Raw genomic sequence first — 23,834 nt, forward strand, 5'->3', positions numbered from 1 at the left:
GTTAGATTAACATAGATACAACCACATGGAGCTGGGAGCATATTGGTAGTTACAAGCTGGGAAAAGAATAATCAAATTAAAAAGGGAACAGGAGAAGAAATGCTTAGAAAAGAGAAGAGAAAAACAGTCAACAAGGAATCCATAGAGAAGGGAAGAGAAAGGAAGAAGAGAGAGAGGAGGAAAGGAGAGCAGAGGAGAGAAGAAGAGAAGAAAGGAGAGGAGAGAGGTGGGGAGGGAAGGAAGGGAGGGGAGAAAAAGGCAGGGGAGGAGAAAAAGAAAGTTTAGATCCACATTGATCCACCCAAATGGAGTTCCCACAGCATGGCCAGACCATATGGATCTAGCTACATAGCGAGGAAATAAGTGGCAACCTGCTGGGTGGAAGTCCAATCAAGTAGCTCCTGGTTCTAGGTATTCGCTAGTGTTTATCTTTAATTTCTTTATTTTTAAAACTGTCTATTTATATCCTTTGACCATTTATCAATCGGGGAATGATTTATAACCTTATAAATTTGATGCAATTCTCTATATATTTTAGAAATGAGACCTTTATCAGAACTCTTATTTGTGAAGAGTGGATAAGACAGAACTCATTGTACATGAATGGTGTTCTCTATAGTAGTGCTACGCCTTCTCCTGCCCCAAAGGGTATGATCAAAAGTCCAATGTGGCTTAGGAAATGGAAATCATAAAGAGTAAACACAAAATGGAGAATGTCCTCCACAATATAGAAAAGCTTCAAAGGATTACAACATTTTTTCTATGCTCTTCTTCATGGGAAAATAACTTTATTCCCAGTATGAGGTTTCAATAATATAGGGTTAGGTGTATAAGGGAATCAAAAGAGGGAAAATATAACTATAGTACTTGTTTTAGAAAGAATAAAACCCAGAATAATTTGAATCTTTCAAAGGACAGGAACAAAAGCTTATTTTTTTAAAAAACTGTGTTGGAACAAGAACAAGGAAGTGATAGAATCAGTACTTGGGGTGATGGTGCAATTAACAGACAATAGAGAGAAAATGGAGTAACTCAGGTCCAATTTTGCTTCTATCTTCATTGTCAGGAATGATCTTCAGACTGAAAAAAGCATAGAACAAAAAGAGTTCAGAGAGAATTGAAACTCATGAGAGGTCAAGATAGGATAAGAAAGTACTTTGCTGGTATAATTCTCTTGGCCTAAAGTAATTACAATCTAGTATACTTAGTAAACCTGTAGATGTAATTGCTAAATCAATGTTTCTGATCTTTTGGGAGAGCAGAAATGTTCAGCTTTTCAAAAAGAAGATAGTGATGTCTATATACCACAGATTGGCGGGCTCAACATTTAAACCTGGAAAAGCTGTGGATCATATTATTAAAGAAAAATGTGTAGCTACTCAGAATAAAAAGCAGTGATCCCAGAAAGTCATCATGCCTTTCCTTAGAATAATTTGTGCCACACTCAGCTCATTTTTTTTTGACTGAGTTCATCAACTATTTACCAGGATAATCTATGGACGTACTATGACTGACGTTATTCAAAATATTTTTATTGAATTTCATGATATCTTTATGGTTAAAATGTAAAAATATAATTAGGGTTCATAACTGAATGACAAAATCCAAAGGCTTTTTTTAATGGATCAATCTGAACCTTAGGAATGATCTCTTATAGTATACTCAAAGATTTCTAGTTGGCACTGTTTAAGAACTCCATTCAGAATTCATGAAATGTGTTAAGCACTTACTGATGCTGGGGAAAATGTATTTGGCTAAAAGTTCAGATGGAACATGAAAAAAATTCATGTCAAACGAATTCTTACTATATATATATATATATGGAGAGAGAGTAAGTATATATATATGTATATACACACATATATGTAGTAAGTACATATATTATATACAGTAGAAGTTAAGGGAGTGAAAGACTTTCAACTTGTTTTTAGAAAGATTTTATTATTTTGAATTTTACGATTTTTCCCCTAATCTTGCTCCCCCCCCACACCCATAGAAGGCAGTCTGTTAGTCTTTACATTGTTTCCATGGTATGCATTGATCTAAGTTGACTGTGATGAGAGAGAAATCTTATCCTTAAGGAAGAAAAATTAAGTATGAGATAGCAAAATTACATAATAAATTAACATTTTTTTAAATTAAAGGTAATAAAACTTTCAACTTTCAAAGTCAGCAGCAACTTCACATGGACAACATAAATTACTGATGCTGGGATAAAATGTAACTGGCTAAAAGTTCAGATGGAACATGAGTAATAAGGAAAGGAAAAAAGAGCATGAGAGGTAACGGGAGGGATCATGCCCCTCAAGAGCAGGCTAGCTTCACCAGAAGACCAGCAAGAAAAGAAGGGTAAAGGTGGATGAGAATTTGTTTGGGAGAATCACACTTCTCCAGAGCAGGTAAGCATCCCAAAGAAAGATAAACCACCCAACTGTGGAATGAGTAAAATTTTAAAGGAGTAGGAAGATAAAGTCATTTAGGTATGAGTTGATGGAGTCAGTAGTTCAGAGAGCAGAGATGAGGTATTTAGGGATATGTAGATGAGGGGATGATAGCTCAAAGATTTAGACTAAAACAGGAATTCATTGTTTTGTTGATAGGAGCTTGTCTTATGCTTGAGGATTAGCAGAGATTTAATGGAGTCTTTGCCCAGGAGAGGTAAGGTACTTTACAAGGTTCATTAACCTTATCCCTTAGCTTGGACAATGGGATGGGGTGGGATTGGGTGGGTCAATATTAAAGTAAGAAAATGGTCACTGCAGAAGGATAGATTAATTTTAAAACATTTTACTGTTTAATATTTCCCCTGCTTCAATATTGTATGCAACAAAATGTATTAGATATTAGGTTTCCAAAGATAAAATGGCAAAATAGTCTCTGCCTTCAATGACTTACATTGTTGGCTACATAGCATATGAGCAGATAAATAGATAGATACAAGAGAGGAAGCAAGAGAAACCTCACAGAAGGGATCAAATCAATGAATATCAATGAATTTAAAAACAACTCTGAAAATACAAAGTTGCATTTTAATATAATTTTATGAAAATGATTTTATCCTAAGATACACTATTCTTATATTTGGACATACTCTAATAGCGTTGAATCTTGAGCTGGCATTCTAAATAATGGTTTCTTGACTCACCCAGTTTCCCAAGAGAATAAAACAATATAGCTCATGTTTGAATTTAGACTGAAGAAAGACAAAGTCAAGGTTTATCCCTTTGAATTATAGAACTATCTCCTGTTGTCTCTAACTTCCAGTTCCTGCTTGAGTCCAGGGATAGGTCCTCTTCTAGGTCTGGGAACTTTGCTAAAAGGTGGCTCCTTCTCTGGGAGCTAGTTTGATGTTCTACCCCTATTAGTGCTAGAGTCAAAAGATTTCTAGGGGTCAGTATGTTTATTTGGGGGGAGTCTTCATGGCACGAGGGAGGGAATAAACATTTATTAAGCACCTACTATGTTCCAAGCATCATGTCAATTTGCAAATATAATCTCATTTGATATTCACAGCAATGATAGGTGCTATTTTATTATCCTCAAGCTCCTCTATGAATTGTACCACCTAGATAAATCATGAATCAGCAGATTTCCTTTCCTTGATGTCAAAGACTCAATTGGTTCTCTATGTGTAGTCTATCTGTATCTTCTAACTCATTTTTGTTAGTTCCTTTCTTTTCTTTCAATTTCAACAAAAATTCAAATGAAGACGTGAACTTTTAAAATCTGAATGTAATAGAAAGCTCAAAGAGATAGTTAAAGCATCAAAAACCATAGTCATGGGGCAGCTAGGTGGTGTAGTGGATAAAGCACTGTCCCTGGAGTCAGGAGTACCTGGATTCAAATCCGGTCTCAGATACTTAATAATTACCTAGCTGTGTGGCCTTGGGCAAGCCACTTAACCCCTTTTGCCTTGCAAAAACCTAAAAAACAAAACAAAACAAAAAACCATAGTCATGATACAAAAAATCTAGACAAGCTATAAATGCAATAAATCTCAAAGGACAAGATGGAATATGACTGACATCACAGTTCTTAACTTTAAAAAATCAACTACACTAGTTCTAGGCAAAGTATATATATATATATATACATATATATATATATATATAAGTTTTTTTTTAAAAAAACACCTTCAATAAGAGTGATTTCAATGACTTGGCTTCCCCCTTCCCCAAGCACACATACAAACTAAAAGACACACAGGCACATACAGACACAGAGACATACATACAGACACACACAGACATACCTTTTGCAATTTTATTCTGTATTCCTAGAAATGGTTTTAAACATGAGTAAGAGAACCTAGGTTCAAATGTCATCCCTTTCTCTTGCTATCCATTTGATGTAGAACAAAATATTCTCTCTGGGACCTCACTAACATTATGTTCAAGTGAAGATATTGAATAGGATGGTCTGTAAATTTATGATCCTATGAAGTATAGAATGTAGAAAAAAAGACATATTAGGCCTAGCATCTTCTACTCTAGTCCAGTTCTCTTTTTTTTTAAGTATTTGCAAGGCAAATGGAGTTAAGTAGTTTGCCCAAGGCCACACAGCTAGGTAATTATTAAGTGTCTGAGGCCAGATTTTAACTCAGGTACTCCTGACTCCAGGGCCAGTGCTCTATCCACTGCGCCGCCTAGCCGCCCCCCAGTCCAGTTCTTCATAGGCTTTTGTGTACAGATTTTGGAGGCACACTGACAAATTAGAAGATGTCAAGGGAATGGTGACCAGGTTAGTTAAATTACTAGAAATCCTTTGATATAAATTGTGTTGAATAAACCAAGGTTTAAGTACTCTGAAGAATCTTTTTTTTGAAAACTCAAAAGACATGATACTTATTTTACACTACTTGAGAATCTAATCTAATTCATCTATGTGGAAAAAAGAATTAGACTTAGTCTGCATGGAAAGGGGTGTAACAGAAACAACTGATAGAAATTACAGGTATCCCATGTGCCTTGTAATTTTCACATTGTAGTTTCCATATATTGTAGGACAGCATAAGAAAGTAAATGGGAATTTTTCTAAGAGTTTTCCAGGAGATTCAGATGACAGAAAAAAAAAGCTTAAAAAACTCCTAAATGAATATAATATATGTATAATGTTGCATAATATCAACATATGTATCTTTTATTACCATAATAATTTAGACTTCTTCTGTGATATGTAAGATGCTCCAAAAAAAATTTTATGTGGATTTTTCAGATCATGGGGTCCTGCACTCCTAACCCTTGCAATATGGAAAAGATAACTAGAAGAAAAGAGATTTTTATCTCAATATAAGTAAAATTTTTCTAAGAAACAAAGCTGTTGTCAAAATGAATGGACTGCAGTTTTCCTTTTCAAACAGAAGTAGAGTGATCATTCATCAGAGGCTTCACAAAACATTAAGGAGATTTGTTTACTTGGCCTTTCAGATCCTTCCCAACTTAGAGATTCTGTAATTTTGCAACTAGTTGCCTGTATGCTTGCCTTCTGGCTTGGTTTCTCCATGTATTTAAGGGAAGGAACTTTAAGGTAAATTAGTTACTTGCAGTATTTAGGCAGGCAGTACCCTGCATGAATTGGTACAGAATGATTAGAGAACAGTTTAGTTTTTTGGAATTCTTTTCTACCATATAACTTTTCAATGGGTCATGGTATTGTCTAGTATTCCCATTGTCATTTCCCATGGCTATGTTTAGTACCAAGTGTGAAAATATCCACTTGCAGATTGACACCATGTTATGTCATATTCAATTGCATTCTAAGATCATTAAGGCAATATAGAAAGACTGATGAGTTTGAAGGTGAAGGGGCTAGTTTTAAATGCTGGTTCTGCTACTTACCACTTATGGGATTTCTCTAGGTTTCAGTTTATTCATCTTTAAAATGGGAATAATAATATTTCCTCTCTCTGATGCCTAGATGGATAAAACTGCTATATGAGAGTGCTATATGAGTATGAATGATGATTATTATTTCTACTTTTCAATGGTTTCATTAATATGTCTAGAGTGTCTGAGATGACTAAAACTCTCTGAATTATTAACTTCCCTCTATCAGTTGGTAGCTAGTCATAATATATAGCACAATGTAGGCTAATGGCCATTGTAGCTCTGCTTTATCCCCTTAATATTTCTCAGCCACAATTATTTTAATTTAGATATTTCTGTATAGGAAACTGAAAGCCTCCTGCCATTCTTTGTTACTTCCCTTCCCTCACTTCAAAGTGAGAATTTTGACTACAGCAACACTCATATATGCTATAAACTAGTAGTTTTCAATTAGCTTTTAATAGCATTCTCAACTTGATGAAACTGGGTCAAAATCTGAACCAAGATCTCAATTTATCACTATGTGATAATGTGACTGGGATTCCATTATCCAATCAATCTCACCTTTCATTTCTGCAAAGGTCAGGTTGTGTCATCCTTGGGTTATAAAACACCACTTGTGGGGGGTACCTCTCACTTTATATTTGTCCCAGAAACATCAAGCTCATTTATGGGAGCCACCCAGACCAAGAGTTCATATTTTAAAAAGTCATTTTGAGCACTGCCTGCCCTTCCACTTTAACAGAGAAAGCCATTAGAGCACAATTCAGTCAGAGAACTATTTCCTCTTATGCCATTACCCACAGGGGAAGGGAGAGAAGTAAAGTGGTCAGGAAAAAAATACACTGAGTGAATTATTTGTGTTGAAAATCTCTTTAAGGATATTTTAATATGTGAATTTATTTTTCTCTGTCACTCAGCACTGTTAGGAGTAAAAGTGAAAATATGGATAAAAAGTATATGTATTGTTTGCTTGGAAGAAGAGATATTCATTTATTCCCCTTGAAAATAATCTTTTAGAAGTCTCCATTTTTCTAGTTTTCTCTCTTTTTTTAAGAAAAGAAAACTAGGTTTGAGTAGAGTAAAAGACTTTTCATTAGTTTGACTCTCTTTCTGTAATGTTCTAATGGAAAATTTACTAGGGGCAGGTCTTAGGAACTCTGATGCCTGACTGTAGGTAGGCTTTACTGGAATGAACCAGGGATTCTGTTCTCATGAACACACAACTAGCTGCATTATAATGATTAGAAAAATCAATCAATCAACAGGCAATTACTAAGAACCTACTATGTGGAAGGCATTACATTTAGAAATAAAATTAGGGTTTGATGAAGAAATGGAAACAGTTACAAATGGAATGCCAGAGATTGGGGATACAAACACAGAAAATGAAAGAATCTCTACTCTCAAGGTCTGAAGTTAATGTGGAATCACAAAGAGCTGGATGAATTCACAGCTCAGACACTAAGTGGATCTATATCCTCTCTGGGTTTTCATCTGCAAAAGGGGGATCATGATCCCTCTGTTACTATCTCACAATGTCATTTGTAAGGCTCAGGCAAGAGAATTCATATAAAGAGCTCTGCAAGTCTTCAAGCTCTGGATAATTGTGGTTTTATCATTATTAAGACAGCTTTCTAATTACAACTTTCTTTTTTTTGCATTTTTGCATGGAATCTAAACTAAACTTTATACTTGAGATTGATTTGTGATACTATGGAAATCTCCATGATGTCCAGTCAATTCCTTTCTGGTTTGATGTATCATAGTATTCTATCATAAATTGGTAAAGCTTCTCAACCATAAATTCACAAAAGCTTTTTGTTTTCATTGCCCTGTGTATTCAGAGTACTGGAAAAGATAATAAAGTTGAAACAATCAGTCCTGATTTCAGGGACCTTACTATCTAATAGGAATATAAACTCCCCTAGGGCAGAATCTGTTTTTCTTGGTCTCATCTGCACTTCACACAAAGCCTGTTACAAAACAGGAATTTAATAAGTGAATTTTATTTGGATATGGAACTCTACTAAAAATATTAAGTACAAAAGGGAGGTACAGAGTACTATATAAGGTATAAAGAGGAAAAGGGAATTATTAATTAGTAATATCATAAAAGTAAGTTTCATGAAGGTTACATTTTAGTGAGAGGGAGTTAATCAAAACTAAGACTGAGATTTGGAAACTGGGGAACTGTCTAGTGCTATAGACAGAAATAGTCAACATAGAAGGAGGGATTAGCATTTTAAAAATTGGGGAGAGGAGTAGGATAAAAACATTCACTAGTCTTCAGAAGAAAGTTTCTTGGTAATTTATTTAAAACTTTTCAGTTTATTAGTGATGCAACTCAAAGTATTGGGCCACTAGGATTGTAACATTTCTATTTTTTTATTTCTATTGAACAATTTCTTTGATGTAAATTCTCTTTATTCTTATGTTTTTGAACAGTGTCTACTGAAGTTCAAATTTTTTGGAGTAATCATAAATAAAATGATTTTTGTTTGTATTGATTCTTTCACCTTCATCACTATATATTGGTATTTCTTATGTTCTAACAGTTCTTCAGTCTCCTCCTTTGTCATATCTACAGCCATATAGCCATCAAAACCTAAGACAATATGTTTACAAACCCTAGGCAACATTGAAAAATTGCATCATCACACCACTAAAGGATCTGAGCTTTCACTGAAACACATGTAGATTAACTTATCACAAACTACAAACCTATATCCCATGACAAGCAGGATTTTCAGCAATATGTCTATATTTCTAAAACATATATATATATATAATGTATAATTCATATGTATTTATTTGCATTTCCTTAATTTTTTTTTTGTACATCTGTGGGGAAGCTAGGTGACACAATGGATGGAGCACTGACTTTGAAATCTGGAGGACAGAAGTTCAAATCCAGCCTTAGACACTTGAATCTTACTAGCTGTGTGACCTTGAACAGGTCACTTAATCCTGATTGCCTCACATCTAGGGCCATCTCCAGATTCATATCTGGCCACTGGACCCAGATAACTTTGGAGGAAAAAGTGAGACTTGTGAAAATTCCCCTCACTCAAATTTAATTCATGGACTTGTCATGCCATTACCTTCCTGATATTGTGGTCTTCTTCAAAAATGAAGGACAAACGTTATTATTGTACTTCTGTATTTTCTATATGCCTGCTTATCTTTCTTATTCCAAGTCCTTTTCTTTAGGTCATTCACTAATCATCTCAAAGCTATACTATTTCAAAAATTACTTTGTTCATGATCATTCTCCAACTTTCCTTCCTTTTCAGTCTGCACCACATAAAGCAAGAATTTTATTCTCCTTTTGCAGTCTATAAGATTCCTCTTTTTGAAGTCTACAATGATGTCCATTGACTCTCAGGTCAGATTATATCTCTGGACCATGAATTTAAAGGATCTCTAAGAATTGCCTGGCTCTTTATGCCTCTCATTCCCTAATAGACAATTGTTCTTACCATTCATATAAACTTGCTCAATTCTCTATCTCAGTAATATAATCTCTGGTTTACTCAACCAACATGACATATTGCCTTCTCTATACTACTCACTTGATTCATCAACATTTTTATATACACTACAGTCTCTCATACTATTCTCTCCCTCTTTGTAATTTCCCACCCTTTTTTTAATTATTTAAATTCTTTTAACTAACAGTGTACCAAAAGAAGTTATTGTTAACTAGGTAGAGGAAGCAGTCAGTTGACACAGTAAATAGAGTGTTAGCAGGAGTCAGAATGACTTGAGTTCAAATCTGTCCTAAGACTTGAAAAGTCTTAACTTTGTGACCTTGAGCAAGTCACTGAACATCTGTTTGCCAAGGAGGCAGGTAGTTCAGATTAATGTCTGAAGTCAAGAATACTTGAGTTCAAATCTGATCTCAGACACTTTATTAGCTGTGTGGCACTGGGAAATCACTTAACCTCTGATTGTCTTAATTTACTGGAAAAGGAAATAGCAAACCACTTCAGAATCTTTACCAAGAAAATCCCATGGACAGTATGATACATAGGGTCACAAACAAACATGACTAAATGACTGATAATAAGTAGAGAAAATTCCTGTAAAACCTCTGTGTGTGTGTGTGTGTGTGTGTGTGTGTGTGTACTTTCTGATACTGTTGATTCACTTCTTATAAATGACAACTGTTTTTGATTTTGCTAGGCCTTTAATTCTATACACTTTCCATTTGCATTCAGTTATTATAGTCATTACAACAACTCTATTAACACATGTATATTGATTACTCAATAGGTACTTCAGTGGTGTACTAGATAGTCCTTGGAATCAGAAATGTCCGAGTTCAAAATCTGCTTAAGATACTAAATGACCATGTGATGTTAAGTAAGTCACTTAAACTTTAACTTCAGTTTTCTTAGGTGTAAAATGGGGATAATAATGACACAAACTTCACAGGGTTATTGTACAGTTTAAGCAAAATAAAACATGTAAATTATATGCAAAGGACTTTGAAACTATTTTAAACCAATAAAGTATTTTGTAAATGTCAATCATTCTTAATCATCTATTTGTATTCTTGAGAGCTTTCATGTGTTTATCCCACCTAAATTCATTTGATCACATTTTCCTAAATCATTAAATCTATACTTCCTTTTCTTTTGCAATATACTCCTTTCTGGTGTGTCATTAAGTATTCCAGATGTCCTATGTGCTTAATAGAGAGTATTAACTAATCTTTCATAAGTATTACAATATTTAAGATATCAGAAAAGTCTTAAGGAAGTTTGAAAATTAGTAAATTTTTAATTGCACTAAGACTTTTGGGACGCTCTGTGAAACATGTACCTATTCTGGAAGTGTTCCTGAGTTGTTGTGTTTGTCTTTTTTTTTTAATCATACCTGTTTTGTGTACCTTAGTTTTCTTTCTTTTATTTGACTCTGTCATCAGAATTCCCAATGCCTTAACTATAATGCCCCACCATTATTCATCAAAAACTAATCATACCTGTAAGAGATGCCAATCTCTTAAATTAATAATTAGTAACAAAGGTTGGAGTTTTTCTGCAAAGTCATATTATTTAGGGATTCTTTTCCTAGACACACAAATACAACCACACCTAAAGTCATACACACGCACATACACATACACACATACACACACACACACAAACTTCCCCAACATCTTATTTTTCTCTTGATGCCAATATGTTATACATACATACAGATACACACACGCATATTAATTGTTCAAAACAACTTTGAAATATCTCCCTAAAAAAGTAAAAATATATAATATTCAATATATTATATACATACACATTATGTATAGTATATTTATATATAAATATTGAATTCTCATAATTAAAAAACAAAGATCTCAGCATCTGGTCAAGGTTTTCTAGTGCATGCATATCAGTATCAGTATTACTGTGCCCCACAAAAGGTAAAGTTCATGATGGGGTCATTTTTAGGTGAAGCTTCTTATAAATAGATATAACTAGGAATTTTAAAGCTTTGGCAAGGGACAAAGTATATTCTCATTTGGGGTAGAACAGGAAAATAGGGTGAGACGAGAAAACTCATTCTTACCTGCTAGTAAATTCCTATGTTGAAAAAATGTTTCATTTTTTATTCTTTTAAAAAATTTTATTTTTAATTTATGTAATAAAACATAGTACAGTACTATAACTATAATACAGTACAGTAAAAAAGATGATTGTGCAGGAAACTGAAAATCTACTGTGTGTAATTTACTATTGCTTTCAAATATACAACAAAATTATCATGTAAATTTTTTCTTTTTTTCTCTTCTCCCTCCAAGATGGCTACCATTATATTATATACATATATATATATATACATATATATACACAGACACATATACATATATAGATATACATATATATGTAAAATTATTCTATACATATTTCTATTTATCAGTTCTTTCTCTGAATAACTCTTGATAACCTAAGCACTAAACTTTGTTATTTCAATGCTAATGAAGGATTATAAAGTCTCCACCCTAGTTACAATTCTCTACAGCACAAACCTTCTACCTAGGACCTTGACTCACTTCTTAAGAGGACCATAGGATGACTTTTCCAGATCTCCCTGGATTTCTGATAATATCATGTTGTTCTTTCCCTCATCCAGTCTAGTCAATGAACGTAATCTGTACTGGGAATGTTAGGAGGCTACTAACTTGTCCCGTGCAAAATTTAACATTTTATGTGCCATACTAGAAATGAAATACAGCCCTAGAAAGGAAATCATTTTTCAAAGTGAGGTAATAGCACAGATGCTCTGTTTCCTCAGTTTTCCTCATCTGTGGTCTCCTTTATTCCATTTATTTGCAAAGCAGGATGGTGTATAGCTGAGATGTCAGTTTATCTTCTCCCAAACTGCCTATGTCAATATACTTTCTCCATTTTGTACATCCTACATTACACAGTGGGAGTTTAATCAGGGCCTATAAATAGTTTTATTTAAATTGAAGATAAAAGTCTATAGTGAAAAACATATCAAATTTATTATATTTGACTGGATTGTTCACTTTTTGAGATTAACTGCAACAATATTTTTAACTGAAGATTGACTTTTAACACCTGTACAACAAGCTTACCAGAACTATCATCCATGGAAGCAGACTCAGATAATGCCAATTTCACGTTAAGAGAACCATATGCAATGAAAAAGATAAAACTTTGGAATGTGCGTGAACACATATCTTTATATGTGTATGTGTGCTGAGTTGTGTTGTAAGCTGCTCAAATGTCAGCCATCTTTTAGCTCCCCTACAATGTTAGGGTAAATAAGATTCTCAAGTCACTGAAGAGTTAGCTAAAGAAAATTTACTTTGCCTAAACACAGCAAGGATTTGTAACAATACAGTTGCACTTAGGATACTACTCTGCTTAACTCCATATACAGTTATATCTGAGCTTGTGCAAGATATGAAGGACATGATGACTTTGGTAGTCTTCAGAAATCCATCAGATCAGGGGATTCCATACTCCATGTGCCTGGGACTTTTTATGTCTTTAGGTGAATCGAAAGATGCATTATACAAGTCAGGGATTAGAAATCAGGGACAGTTTTATTTTCTTTTGGGAAAAACTGATCTTTGTTGAAAGAGGAAAAAAAGGACAGTTGTGTTTTTTTATTTTTGTTTCTTCTCCTGGACTTACATACATTTTGAATTGGAGGAAAGAAGTTGTTTCAGGGAAACATTGGTAAAGATTAGTCTTATTGGGGAAGAGGAAGTTGGGGAAGCAGAGAGAATTGGAAAATAGTCAATTCATTGTTGAATTATGTGTAATTTGTATGACCTAAGTCTAATGTATTGAGGATAATGGAGAGCTGACAATCTCTTGGGACTTTATTTTGCTTTTTAACATTTACTTAATAGAAGGATGATCTGATGCTTGGGGTGAATAGGTTGTACTGAGATCTGATTGAACTGGAAAGGAAGTCAGAAGATAGTCTTACTTCCACTCTGTTATGATTTGGGATTATATCTTCAAAATCTAAGTCTCCTGCCCACACAAAAAGGAAACAGAGCTACAGTGAGCACATGGAATTTTGACATAGGTCTGGGACTTCATTCTACAGTACAGACTCTGAATGGTTAAGCAATGGTAAATGATACTACAGACTGGGGGGAAGGCTAAAAATCACAGTCATGCCACCAGTTCAACTCTCAAAGGGTAATGATACCTGGATAGCAAGAGAACAAAAGATAATAGGGAGAAAGAAATGGTACCATGTTTGTTATTGTTGTTACTGCTGCTGCTGTTGTTCAGTTGTATCCAATTCTTCATGACCCATTTGAAGTTTTCTTGATAAAGATTCTGGAACGATTTTCCATTTACTTCTCTAGAGTATTTTGAGATGAAGAACTGAGACACACAAAGTCAAGTAACTTGCCCAAAGTCCCAGGGTTAGTAGGTATCCCAGGCCAGAATGGAGCTTAGAAAGATGAGTCTTCCTAACTTCAGGTCTATCTAATGTGCCACCTATCTGCCCCATGCCACAACGTATAATTCATTAAAAGGACTATTCAGAGTAGCAGATACACTATAAAAATACAAACAGTAACATTAATTTTGTGTAAGTAGTACACTTTCCTTTGAAGAATAATTCTTGGTATCAATATATTCTAGGAAGATAGAAAGGGAAAGAAATAATTATCAAAATTGTTCTCAGGTCAAACTATCTAATAGTTTAAAAAAGCACAACCAAATGTTAGCAATTTGTGGAGGCAGTTCATTTGATGAAAGCAGATTATTTTTTTCAAATGAGTTCTGTTGTTGTTTAGAAGTCACAGTCAAGAAAAGAATGTATTGTGTGCCTTCTGAAGAGAAGGGAGCCTTTAGAAAAACAATTATGATGATGAACTCTGGTCAGTCTGGAAAAGTCCATTTATGATGTCCTATAGCCATCTCAAATTAAATATGTCTAAAAAAGAAATAATACTCTTTTTTTAGAAAATCGCACCCTTCAAAATTTCTTTACTATTATTTAGAATATCATCATATTCTCAGTCACCCGGGCTCACTGCTTCAACACAACTTTTGACTCCTAACTCTTTTATCATATATATGTCTGACTTATTGTCATCTTACAATTTCTTTTTTATATACTTCTTTCTCATTCATACAAATGCAATCTGAATTTAAATTATTATCTTCTTCCATCAGCTTTTCTTCAAGCTAATTTTTAATTAGCTTTTTTTAGTTAAAAAAACACTTGTTTTTTTTCTTCCTTTCTGCCTCTGCCTTATACTGGGAAAAGAATCAAAAATAAACAAAACCTTTTACAATAGCTTTCCAAATGGTCATGCTGACAGAAGATTCCCTCTCTGTCTTCTAATCTTCCACTCACATGCCAACATGAGTTTTCTAAAGTAGAAGTCTAACCATATCATTCTCTACTCTGTCTTTGAACTGACTATCCATTCCTTTTATAATATATTCTTGAATTTTTGCTTGAAATTGAAACTGGGTTCATTGATCTATATCATGCAAATCTTCATTTTCTTGTGTTTTGAAAATAATGTAAGTATTTTCCTTCTCTATTCTTTCAGTGCTTCTGCTGATTTCCATGAATTTTCATAGATCACCAACAGTGGTTTAGCAATCACATCAGCTACGGTTATAAGAGAGAGTATGTACTCTTTTACTCTCTTTACCCAACTTGAATTTCAACACCCAATTATCTATATTTTTTCTACTCATTTCATTCAAAGATCATTCTCTTTGGAAGATGAAACAAAATCTTCTGAACCTTCATGTTCTTGACTAAATTCTTGTAGAACTATGACTTTTTCTTATTTTCAATATCCAAAACCATTATTCTGTAGTTCAATCCTTTATATATTTATTTTAAAAATTTAAGTTAGTTAATATGTTCCCATTTCACCTTCCTATATCTCTTTAATTATTCTTTTTTTCCTTAATTATTTCCTTAAGGAAATTTGAAAATTGTCATTTTTGATAATTTTTCATACATCTTATGCTGATTTACTCTATATAACTTTAAGCTGTGAGATTTCTCCTTTTATTTTAAATAATTGAACTCTCCACTCTTCAACTCTATGATACATGTCTTAGTATGCTTAATTGGTCCATTCTTTATTATAAATTAAAGAAGCAGTTCCTCCATGTCAGGTTAGAATCAAATCTAGAATATTTACTCTCACTAACTTTTCTATCTTCTAAAGAATGAAATTATCATTAAGAAAATAATTAAATTGCTGCTGCCAGAGATAACTGTTGCAAATATAGACATTATGGCACCCTCTAGCTTAGACCTAGAAATACATTACTACTTATCACAGTTGCTGGTATATAGTAGGCACATAATTAATATTTTATTGAATTGAATTGAATTGTATCTAGTCCAACTCACTTCACTGATGAAGAGGTGAAATGACTCAGTCAGTGTCACACAGATAGCAAATCCCAGAACCAAGTTTCAAATCTAGGTTCCTTCATTCTAAACATAGCATCCCTTCACCATACCATGGTTTCTTCCTTGACATGACTATAAAGTCTATATGCATAGCCTGTGGATGACTCTCTGACTTCTCTTTCCTCCTCCTGCCCAGGTAGGTGGTAATACCTCCACAGAATCCCTTCTTTTTCTTCCTCCATTTTCTACCTGACTCTCATACAAAAATTAATTTTTCAGAATTCCCCCAACTGGGTCATAGATTTTCTCACATGAGTAGAAATCTTTTTGTAATATGATGTTATTCTATCCTTCCATTTTTATCAATTCTGTTCCTTTGGAATAGCTTTCCAGAGCTACATTCTAGACACAAGTCCTTTCTACCAGGTCTAAATAATACACATGTGATCAAAGGATCTCTAGTTTGAAATACTTACCCATACTTTGTCTTTTTATAAAAATGTTTCTGGATTTTATTGCTGATTCTTATTTTGGATTTTGTCTTCTCTGAATGATCATTCTGGGTTAATCATTATACTATTTTCCTTTGTGTCTTTACAAAAAGGCAGACAATCTAGTCATAGACTAAAGCATTAGTCCTTTATTGTGGCACATTTAGGTTCATATGACAAAAGGCCAAAGCTTAACTTGAGACACCTTAAGGGATCAGGCATAGGAGAAAGGGAAAGGGAACTAAAGGCAAATAATATAATATTATTTTAGGCTTAGTAGAGGTGGAAAGGGAGATTTTTGTTACCAGAAGGGCAAGTGATCAGAGTTTCTTTTTTAGTGATCTTCTGGACACAGTAAAAGGAGTAGTGCTTGAGACATTGGCCTTTCTAAAGAGACATACTCAGGCTTAGAGCAAACGTTTTTAACCAAAAATTCAAATAATATGAGATATGTCTGGTTTTCATTACCTTCACAATCAGGCAAGCCCAGTTCTTCATGATGATTTTGACATTTTTTTAAAGTAGAAATTGACTTATTGCTTCACAAGTCAAGTCCCAATTAATGTCTAGCTTCCATCCCTAACCTTATAAATGGGAAACATTTCCCAGCAAGTCAACACAATTAGCTAAAAGGGGTGTTTGCATAAGTGTGGTTTGCATAGTGCTTGCACAGGAACACAGAGGTCAGTATAGTAGGGAAGAAAAATGAGAAATAAATAGTGTATTAATATTCACCAATACCTATAAATGTCTGCACAGGTCTACTGTGTTGACTTCTGGAAGAGCCTGAATAAATGTGTTCACAATGAAGGGCCACTTGGAATGGTCCAAGAGAATAGAATAGAACTAACATCAGTTCAGAGAGGCTCACAACTGTAAGGATGCATTCAAATTGACTTCCATTAGGTCTTCAGATGTCACTAAACTGCTTCAGGCCAACACACTTAGATCTAACCCACTGTGTAAAGAACACTAGATATGCTATTTAAATACTTGTGTGACCTTGAGCCAATCACTTTATGTTTTTTTTGTTGCAATTAACCGATGTATAAAATTAAGGTATCAGACTAGGTTCTCTTCATTTCTAAATCCTGCAATCTTTATTCAGACTAACCTCACCTAATTTTGTACCTGAGTCAGAATTTTGGGAAGGAAAATAAATTGCTTCGTATGTATCCAGGACCTTACTTTCTAGATTGCTCTTTAGTTTTCTGGACCATGGCTTCATATCATTACTGTTTTATCACTTTAGGTTAATATGAATAGATATCATTTTCTTCAGAGTTTATGATCACTAAATAGGTGTGAAAAGAGCCCAGTTCAGCTGTTATATGCATTATGATTTACCAGAAAACTGTACTTAGTTCATTTGATCAATTCCATTGCAGGAGATTTTATTTAATAAATATTGAGAGAATGAATGAATGAGTTTATATGGTATGACTTTCACACTGGCAAAATTATAAAAAAACATATTCCTAAATGAAGGTGTAATGAAAAGGGCCATTACTAGTGGAATGAAATGTTACCCGTCATAGTACTCTAATCTTGATGCCGTATTCTTAAACATCTATAGCCCTATTAAACCCTGTTATTTTCTTCCTAATTTGTACCATTTAAAAAATGATTTTCAGTTAACTTTCCCATGGTTCATTTCTTTCCTTCAGACCATTTTCAAATGGTTCCCTGATAAAGTCCATGCTTTAACACAAACCCATTTCAAAACTATAATAACCATGAGCTAAATAGCAATGTGAAATAGCCAGAACTTAAAGGACTGACACTAGAGGTGTCGGAGTAGTTAATTTTTATCCTCAAATGCCCTATTGGCTTTGTTCCTTTTGTGCTGATTGTTAATCCTATGGGCAAGATTCATTCCCAGCAGGACCTGGGTAAGAGAAAGACAATAATTTTCTCTATGACCCACAGATACTTCTGTAATAGAGATTTTTATTTCCATAACAAAATCATCAAGTACCCTCTCTTGAGGGATGTGTGTGTATGTGTGTGTTTATTCTACCTAAAAGCTAAAATAGAAAGAAATGAATATTCATTTTTTAAATAAAATTTCTTTCTGCTACATAATTTTTCCAGAAAAAAAAATATATTGAATGATATTATTTTCTCTGGGGAATTAAATTGGAAATGCTAGTCATCTCCTTTTAGTAATTAATTTTCAAATTCTCTTTGAGTGCTGCTGCTTCAACTTAAAAAATATATTTAGCACCTATTTCAGGCAGAGTACTATATAGAATCTAAAGGAGATACAGTTTAGGTAAAATATATTCCTTGGTTCCATAGAATTGACAGTTTAATGTTGGAAATATTACTCATGTAAGTAATAAGAAAAAGAAAGAATAAGATATAATACATGTATAACATGAAATAGAGGGTGGTATTGTGGCTAGAGTCAGGAAAACTTGAGTTCTAGTATTATCTTTCACATATATAGTATGATTAGGTGATCCTGTGCAAGTCACTTAGCCATTTAGCACTTCCAGAGTTCTTTTAAGGTTATAAACTACAGAGTAGATACCAACCAGCATTGATAAAAAAAAAAAACACAACAGCAATGATTTCCTCTTCTTGGATTACCTCATATCAAATAAATCATAGGTCCATTTCCATTATTGTACCTAAATGCATAGCAGTACCAGTTAATATCACTAACAGAAAGAATTCCTGGCTGAGTCAAGGATCAAAAGAACTTTGAGAGAGGTATTGTCAAGGAATGTTTCATTAAATGTTTCATTGTCAAGGATGGCATTTAGGTTCAGCCTCACAAGATGGAAAGTATTTCCAAAGGAAAAAAATGATGCATTTGGAACAGAGAATTCCATGAAAGGGAAATCATATGAACAAAAAGACATAAGCTAGAATGCATGGGGCATGATGTGGGGAAAGTGAGCAATCAATTTGACCAAATTATGGAGAGTGAAGAATTGGGAAATAGATTAGAAAGATGGGATACCTTGGTATGTATCCTTTGAACTTTAGGCTTTGAACTTATCTTTTTGCATATGGATTTTGAATAAGAAATCATAAAAAAGCTTTGAACAGAATTACATAATCAGACCTGCTTATATTCAAATACATAAGAAGGTTCACAAACTTAGCAGTGTAGATTTTCTTGTTAGTTTGATCTATTAGCACGGATGAGAATATTTTTATGACTTCATCCTATACAATCCTTTTCCTTTTAAACATTATTATGGTAGCAGATTAAAGGATGGATTGGAAGTATATAGGGAAGGAAAGAAAATTGGTTTGAAGAATATTACATTAATCCAGGTAACTGATAATGAGGACATGTGTTTTAGTACTGACAAAGAGAATAAATAGGAAGGATAAGGATTATAGACTAGAATGTGATGACTGTTAGGATATGGTAAAAGAGTGAGAAGAGAATATCAAAGATTACACCAAGATTTCAGAAGTGGGTTATTAGATGTACCCCCCCTTGTAATAGTAGCTTGGGGGGTACATGGAATGTTTAGGGAGGACTATCATCTCTGACATGAGGCTTGTAGAGCAATTTTCAGAGTTGCTCATTCATCCTTGATGTTCACCTGCTACCCAACTCTCACCTGTGGCTGCAAAAAGCCACACCCTAGGAAACTGTCTTGGCAGATGGACTAAACCAGGTTCAGTATAACTGACAAGCCTCAAACCCATCAGTGAGTTTAGGGGGTATCTACCCCAAGCATTTGAAGAGTTTGCTAGCAGAAGGGGCTGGTGACTGAAATAGGTGCTGGGGAGGACTAACTTAGAACTTGTTCAGGCACTGAAGATGCCTAGACCATTAATTGCACCACAACCAGGAATCTTCTCTTTTGTCTTGCCACTGGACATCTATGATTCTAAAAGAGTGAGGGAGGCTGGCAACCTTGTACAATTCTGCCTTACTTAAATACAATCTACCCATGAGTCAAGCTGTCATGCTGTAATGCCATTGGTTCTCTTCAAAAACAAAGGTTGAGCAAATAACACAGAATCTAAAATAGACATTCCAGTATTGAAACAAGGGAATAGAAAACAGAATGAAAACAAACAAGGGAAAAATGAATAAGTTGGATAATATTTAAATTATCAGGTGAAGAAGTATATTCTTAAGCATAGTTCTCCCTTCCATCATAGCTCTGGCCTTACTAAGTAAAATAAGTACAAATTGTGGTTAGTATTTCTTGTATCAGAAGCTCTTGCATCAATCTAAGAGTGCACTCACCCATTTGCTGTCTATCTCAACCATGAAAAGTAGAAAAAGGATTGTTTTCCTCAATTTCCTCTGCTAATTTTGTCAGTGTAAAGTGCTTTGGTGTACATACTTTTATTTTTAAGGCAAAAGAGCTTTTCTTAATATTTCTGATATGCTAAAGAATTCACAGAAAAACCTTGTGATACCAATGAAGGATTCATTTCCAGAGCTTCTGCTTTCAGTATACAACCAAAGCCACTGATGTCCTTTTAATTTGATATGTCTTCCTTCATTTTTATAGGCCCTTGTCTTATCTTTATTGCCTATCATTGCTTTTTGGATAGATTTTTTTATTACAAGTTATCACCTCCATATTCTAATATAGAAGTTGGCTCCTGACCCTTCCATTCCCTTCATTTCAGGTTGCACAGCATGAAATGTGATTCTTTTATTACTTAATTCCTCACTCTCCTCATACCCATTTCCACTTCCATTTCCCCATCTCCTTTCATTTGGGCCTCACATATTTTTTTTTTTTTTACTTTGTGGTTTCTTGCAGCTTTCTGTGACTCTCTCTGTAAGAGAGCCAAATAGAACTCCATGGTTAAAAATAGTTTCTGACATTATTTGCAATTCCTAAAGTGTACCACAAATAACCTTTTCTGATTTGATTTCTAGCTAACATGCTGACGATGCTCCAATCTTGTTTTCAGATTATTCCATTACATAGTGCTTTCTCTTGCATTCAGAAAGTTGCAAGTAATGTTTCTGTTTGGGTAACACTTGCAGAGTCATCATTTACAGTTTTATGAAGTTGGAAAGGAAAAGAAGAAAAGCACTGGGGTTCAATTGCTTATTTGAAAGGGAAAAGCTACAATTAGCTGTTTAAATAAGGAGCTATGTTGCCTGACTTCTAGGTAGATTTGTGTTATAGAACAACATGTCAGAGGATATGATTTTGCTGTGTGTGTACAACAAAATGATATGTATTTCACACTGAACAATAAAGAACATTGCCTTTTAAATGTGGTATCAATGAGGCAGAGAAATAAAATTTATTACCAATTGTGATACAAGTCCAGAAAAGCAAAAGCCAAATGCCTTCAAAGTAAAGAACTTTCTCAGCATTAATAGGACAATGAACTCATTTCACTGTTTTTAAATCATAAAATTTTAAATTATCATACACACAGTTAATTATAGGTTTGGTAATATTTCTTTGATATTCTGTGGTTGGGGGTAGGTGGGCAGGGCAAGAAGTGATCAGCTATACTCTTAGGCACCTCCACAAAATAAAATAACAATAACAAATTTTCAGAGTCCCTACAACAGGAAGCTAATTGCTTATATGAACTGATCTTTTAAAAAAAAAATTTCCAGTGAAAAAAGCACCACTTTTTTATTATGATTATAGGAATATGTTAAATGTTTTTATTTTATAAATATGTGTACATATAGTTATATATATATATATATTCCAATCATAATCATAACATATAGCTATTACAATATGACATATAACTGAGACTAGGGCTATCTAATATATGATGTGTGAGTTCTTTGGGAAAATGAAATTATAATAGAATTCTTGTCCTCAGTGCTGGGAAATGACTGTCCTCTGTTCTTTTCTACAAAGATTCATAATTATATTTAAGATGATAGCCCATATATATAAACATCTTTCAACAAGTCAGCAAATTCAAGGCAGTTAAATACAACTTTGAACTTTGGGGACTTCATTTGCCAGTTTGGTCTACAATATTATTTCTAAGGTTACATTCAGCAAGCATTGCACATGATTATCTGTTTCTTTGTAAACTGCATTGCTCGAAGTAATATTTTTGTTTTCCTTCCCTAACAGGTGCATGAGGCAGTTCCATGTTATAGTGAATGCAATCAGTATTCGTGGGTTGTAGAACACTGGTCTCCATGTAGAATCAACAGTGAGCTAAGGGCTTTCCGTTGTGGAGAAGGAATACAAACTAGAAAAGTCAGGTATGTGAAAATCTAGAGAAAAGGTTTTGGAAAAAATATAGTTTCCATAAAAACAAGGTAGTTGGTCTCACTCAGTGATACTCAGATATTCTTTTCTTGATGAAAATGTGGTTTGGCTACACATATGTTTATATGTACATAAATATACACATGGATATATGTATGCTCATCTATACATATAGGTACACACACACACACACACATATATATATATATATATATATATATATATATATATATATGTATTTACACAGACATTTCTTTTGAAATGTCCCCTATAGTATTTTCTTTTTTGTTTGTTTTTGCAAGTCAGTGGGGGTAAAGTGACTTGCCCAAGGTCACACAGCTAGATAATTAAGTGTCTGGGGCAGGATTTGAACTCAAGTCATCCTGAATCCATGGTTGGTGCACTATCCTCTGCACCATCTAGCTGCCCCTCCTCTAGTATTCCTAATAAGACATATGTCATAATCTGAGACCATTATTGGACTCATAACCATCAACTGACTACAGATGGATATATTGTAAATGTGTTGATTCATCTTTTTTTAAGGGCATTTGAGCTAGAGCTCTGGTCTTGGAGTCAGGAGGACAAAAGTTCTACGTGTGACTTGGGCAAGCCACTTATTCCTGCTTGCCTCACATCCAGGGCCCTCTCCAGTTATCTTGATTCACATCTGATTACTGGATCTATATGGCTATATCTGATTTCTGGATCTATATGGCTCTGAAGGGGAAAGTGAGGCTGGTGACTCAGCACAATACTCCTCACTATAATCCAATTCATGTGTTTGTCATGGCATCAAATTTCCTGGGTGTTGTGGTCTTTTTTTGAGAATAAAGGATAAACATTATCATAAGGGATGGATATTTTCCTCTTTATTGGTTATAGCATATCCCGTAAGTGGTTTTAAACCTCAACAGTTAGCCTTGAGGAAAAAGTCAGTAAAGAAAATTCTGAACCAAAATATTCTCATTTTTGTAATTTCAATTAATGGGAATATTGAATAAAATATCAATTTTAGGGTTAACAAATATATCCAAACACTAGAAGAAGCATCATAGCTTGGATTCAAATGGAGAGAGAAGCAGATTAAAATGACACTGGTAGGAAAATATGAGTATTCCCAGACTTCAAAGAATCTATGACTACTTCGAAGAAAAACAAGAGATAACATGATTTTAAAAATGAATACAGTTAATTTGGAGAAAGGCAAGCTATTTATTCTGAAAACAATAATGTGAAGTAGGATATGTTTGCATGTGTGTGTGTGTGTGTGTGTGTGTGTACGCACGCGTGTGATAAATCCTATAGATAAACATTAGATAACAAATGTTTGACTTAATGTGACTTGGAAGTTACCAACTCTCTACTTTCTGGTATGGAGGCTACCAACTATTCACCTATTGTGTCCTACTATTTGATAGGTG

General features: G+C 34.0%; 1 protein-coding gene across 1 annotated transcript in view; it reads left to right on the forward strand.

Moving 5' to 3' along the window:
- The window catches only part of THSD7B (thrombospondin type 1 domain containing 7B), a 1,134,773-nt gene that overhangs the window by 951,492 nt on the left and 159,447 nt on the right, over positions 1 to 23,834 (forward strand). The window contains exon 16 of the mRNA XM_074215070.1: positions 22,270 to 22,403. Coding sequence (XP_074071171.1) covers positions 22,270 to 22,403 — 134 coding nt within the window. The remainder of the gene's footprint in view (positions 1 to 22,269; positions 22,404 to 23,834) is intronic.

This window comes from Macrotis lagotis, chromosome 1 (genome assembly GCF_037893015.1).
Source record: "Macrotis lagotis isolate mMagLag1 chromosome 1, bilby.v1.9.chrom.fasta, whole genome shotgun sequence".
NCBI classification, from domain to species: Eukaryota; Metazoa; Chordata; class Mammalia; order Peramelemorphia; family Peramelidae; genus Macrotis; species Macrotis lagotis.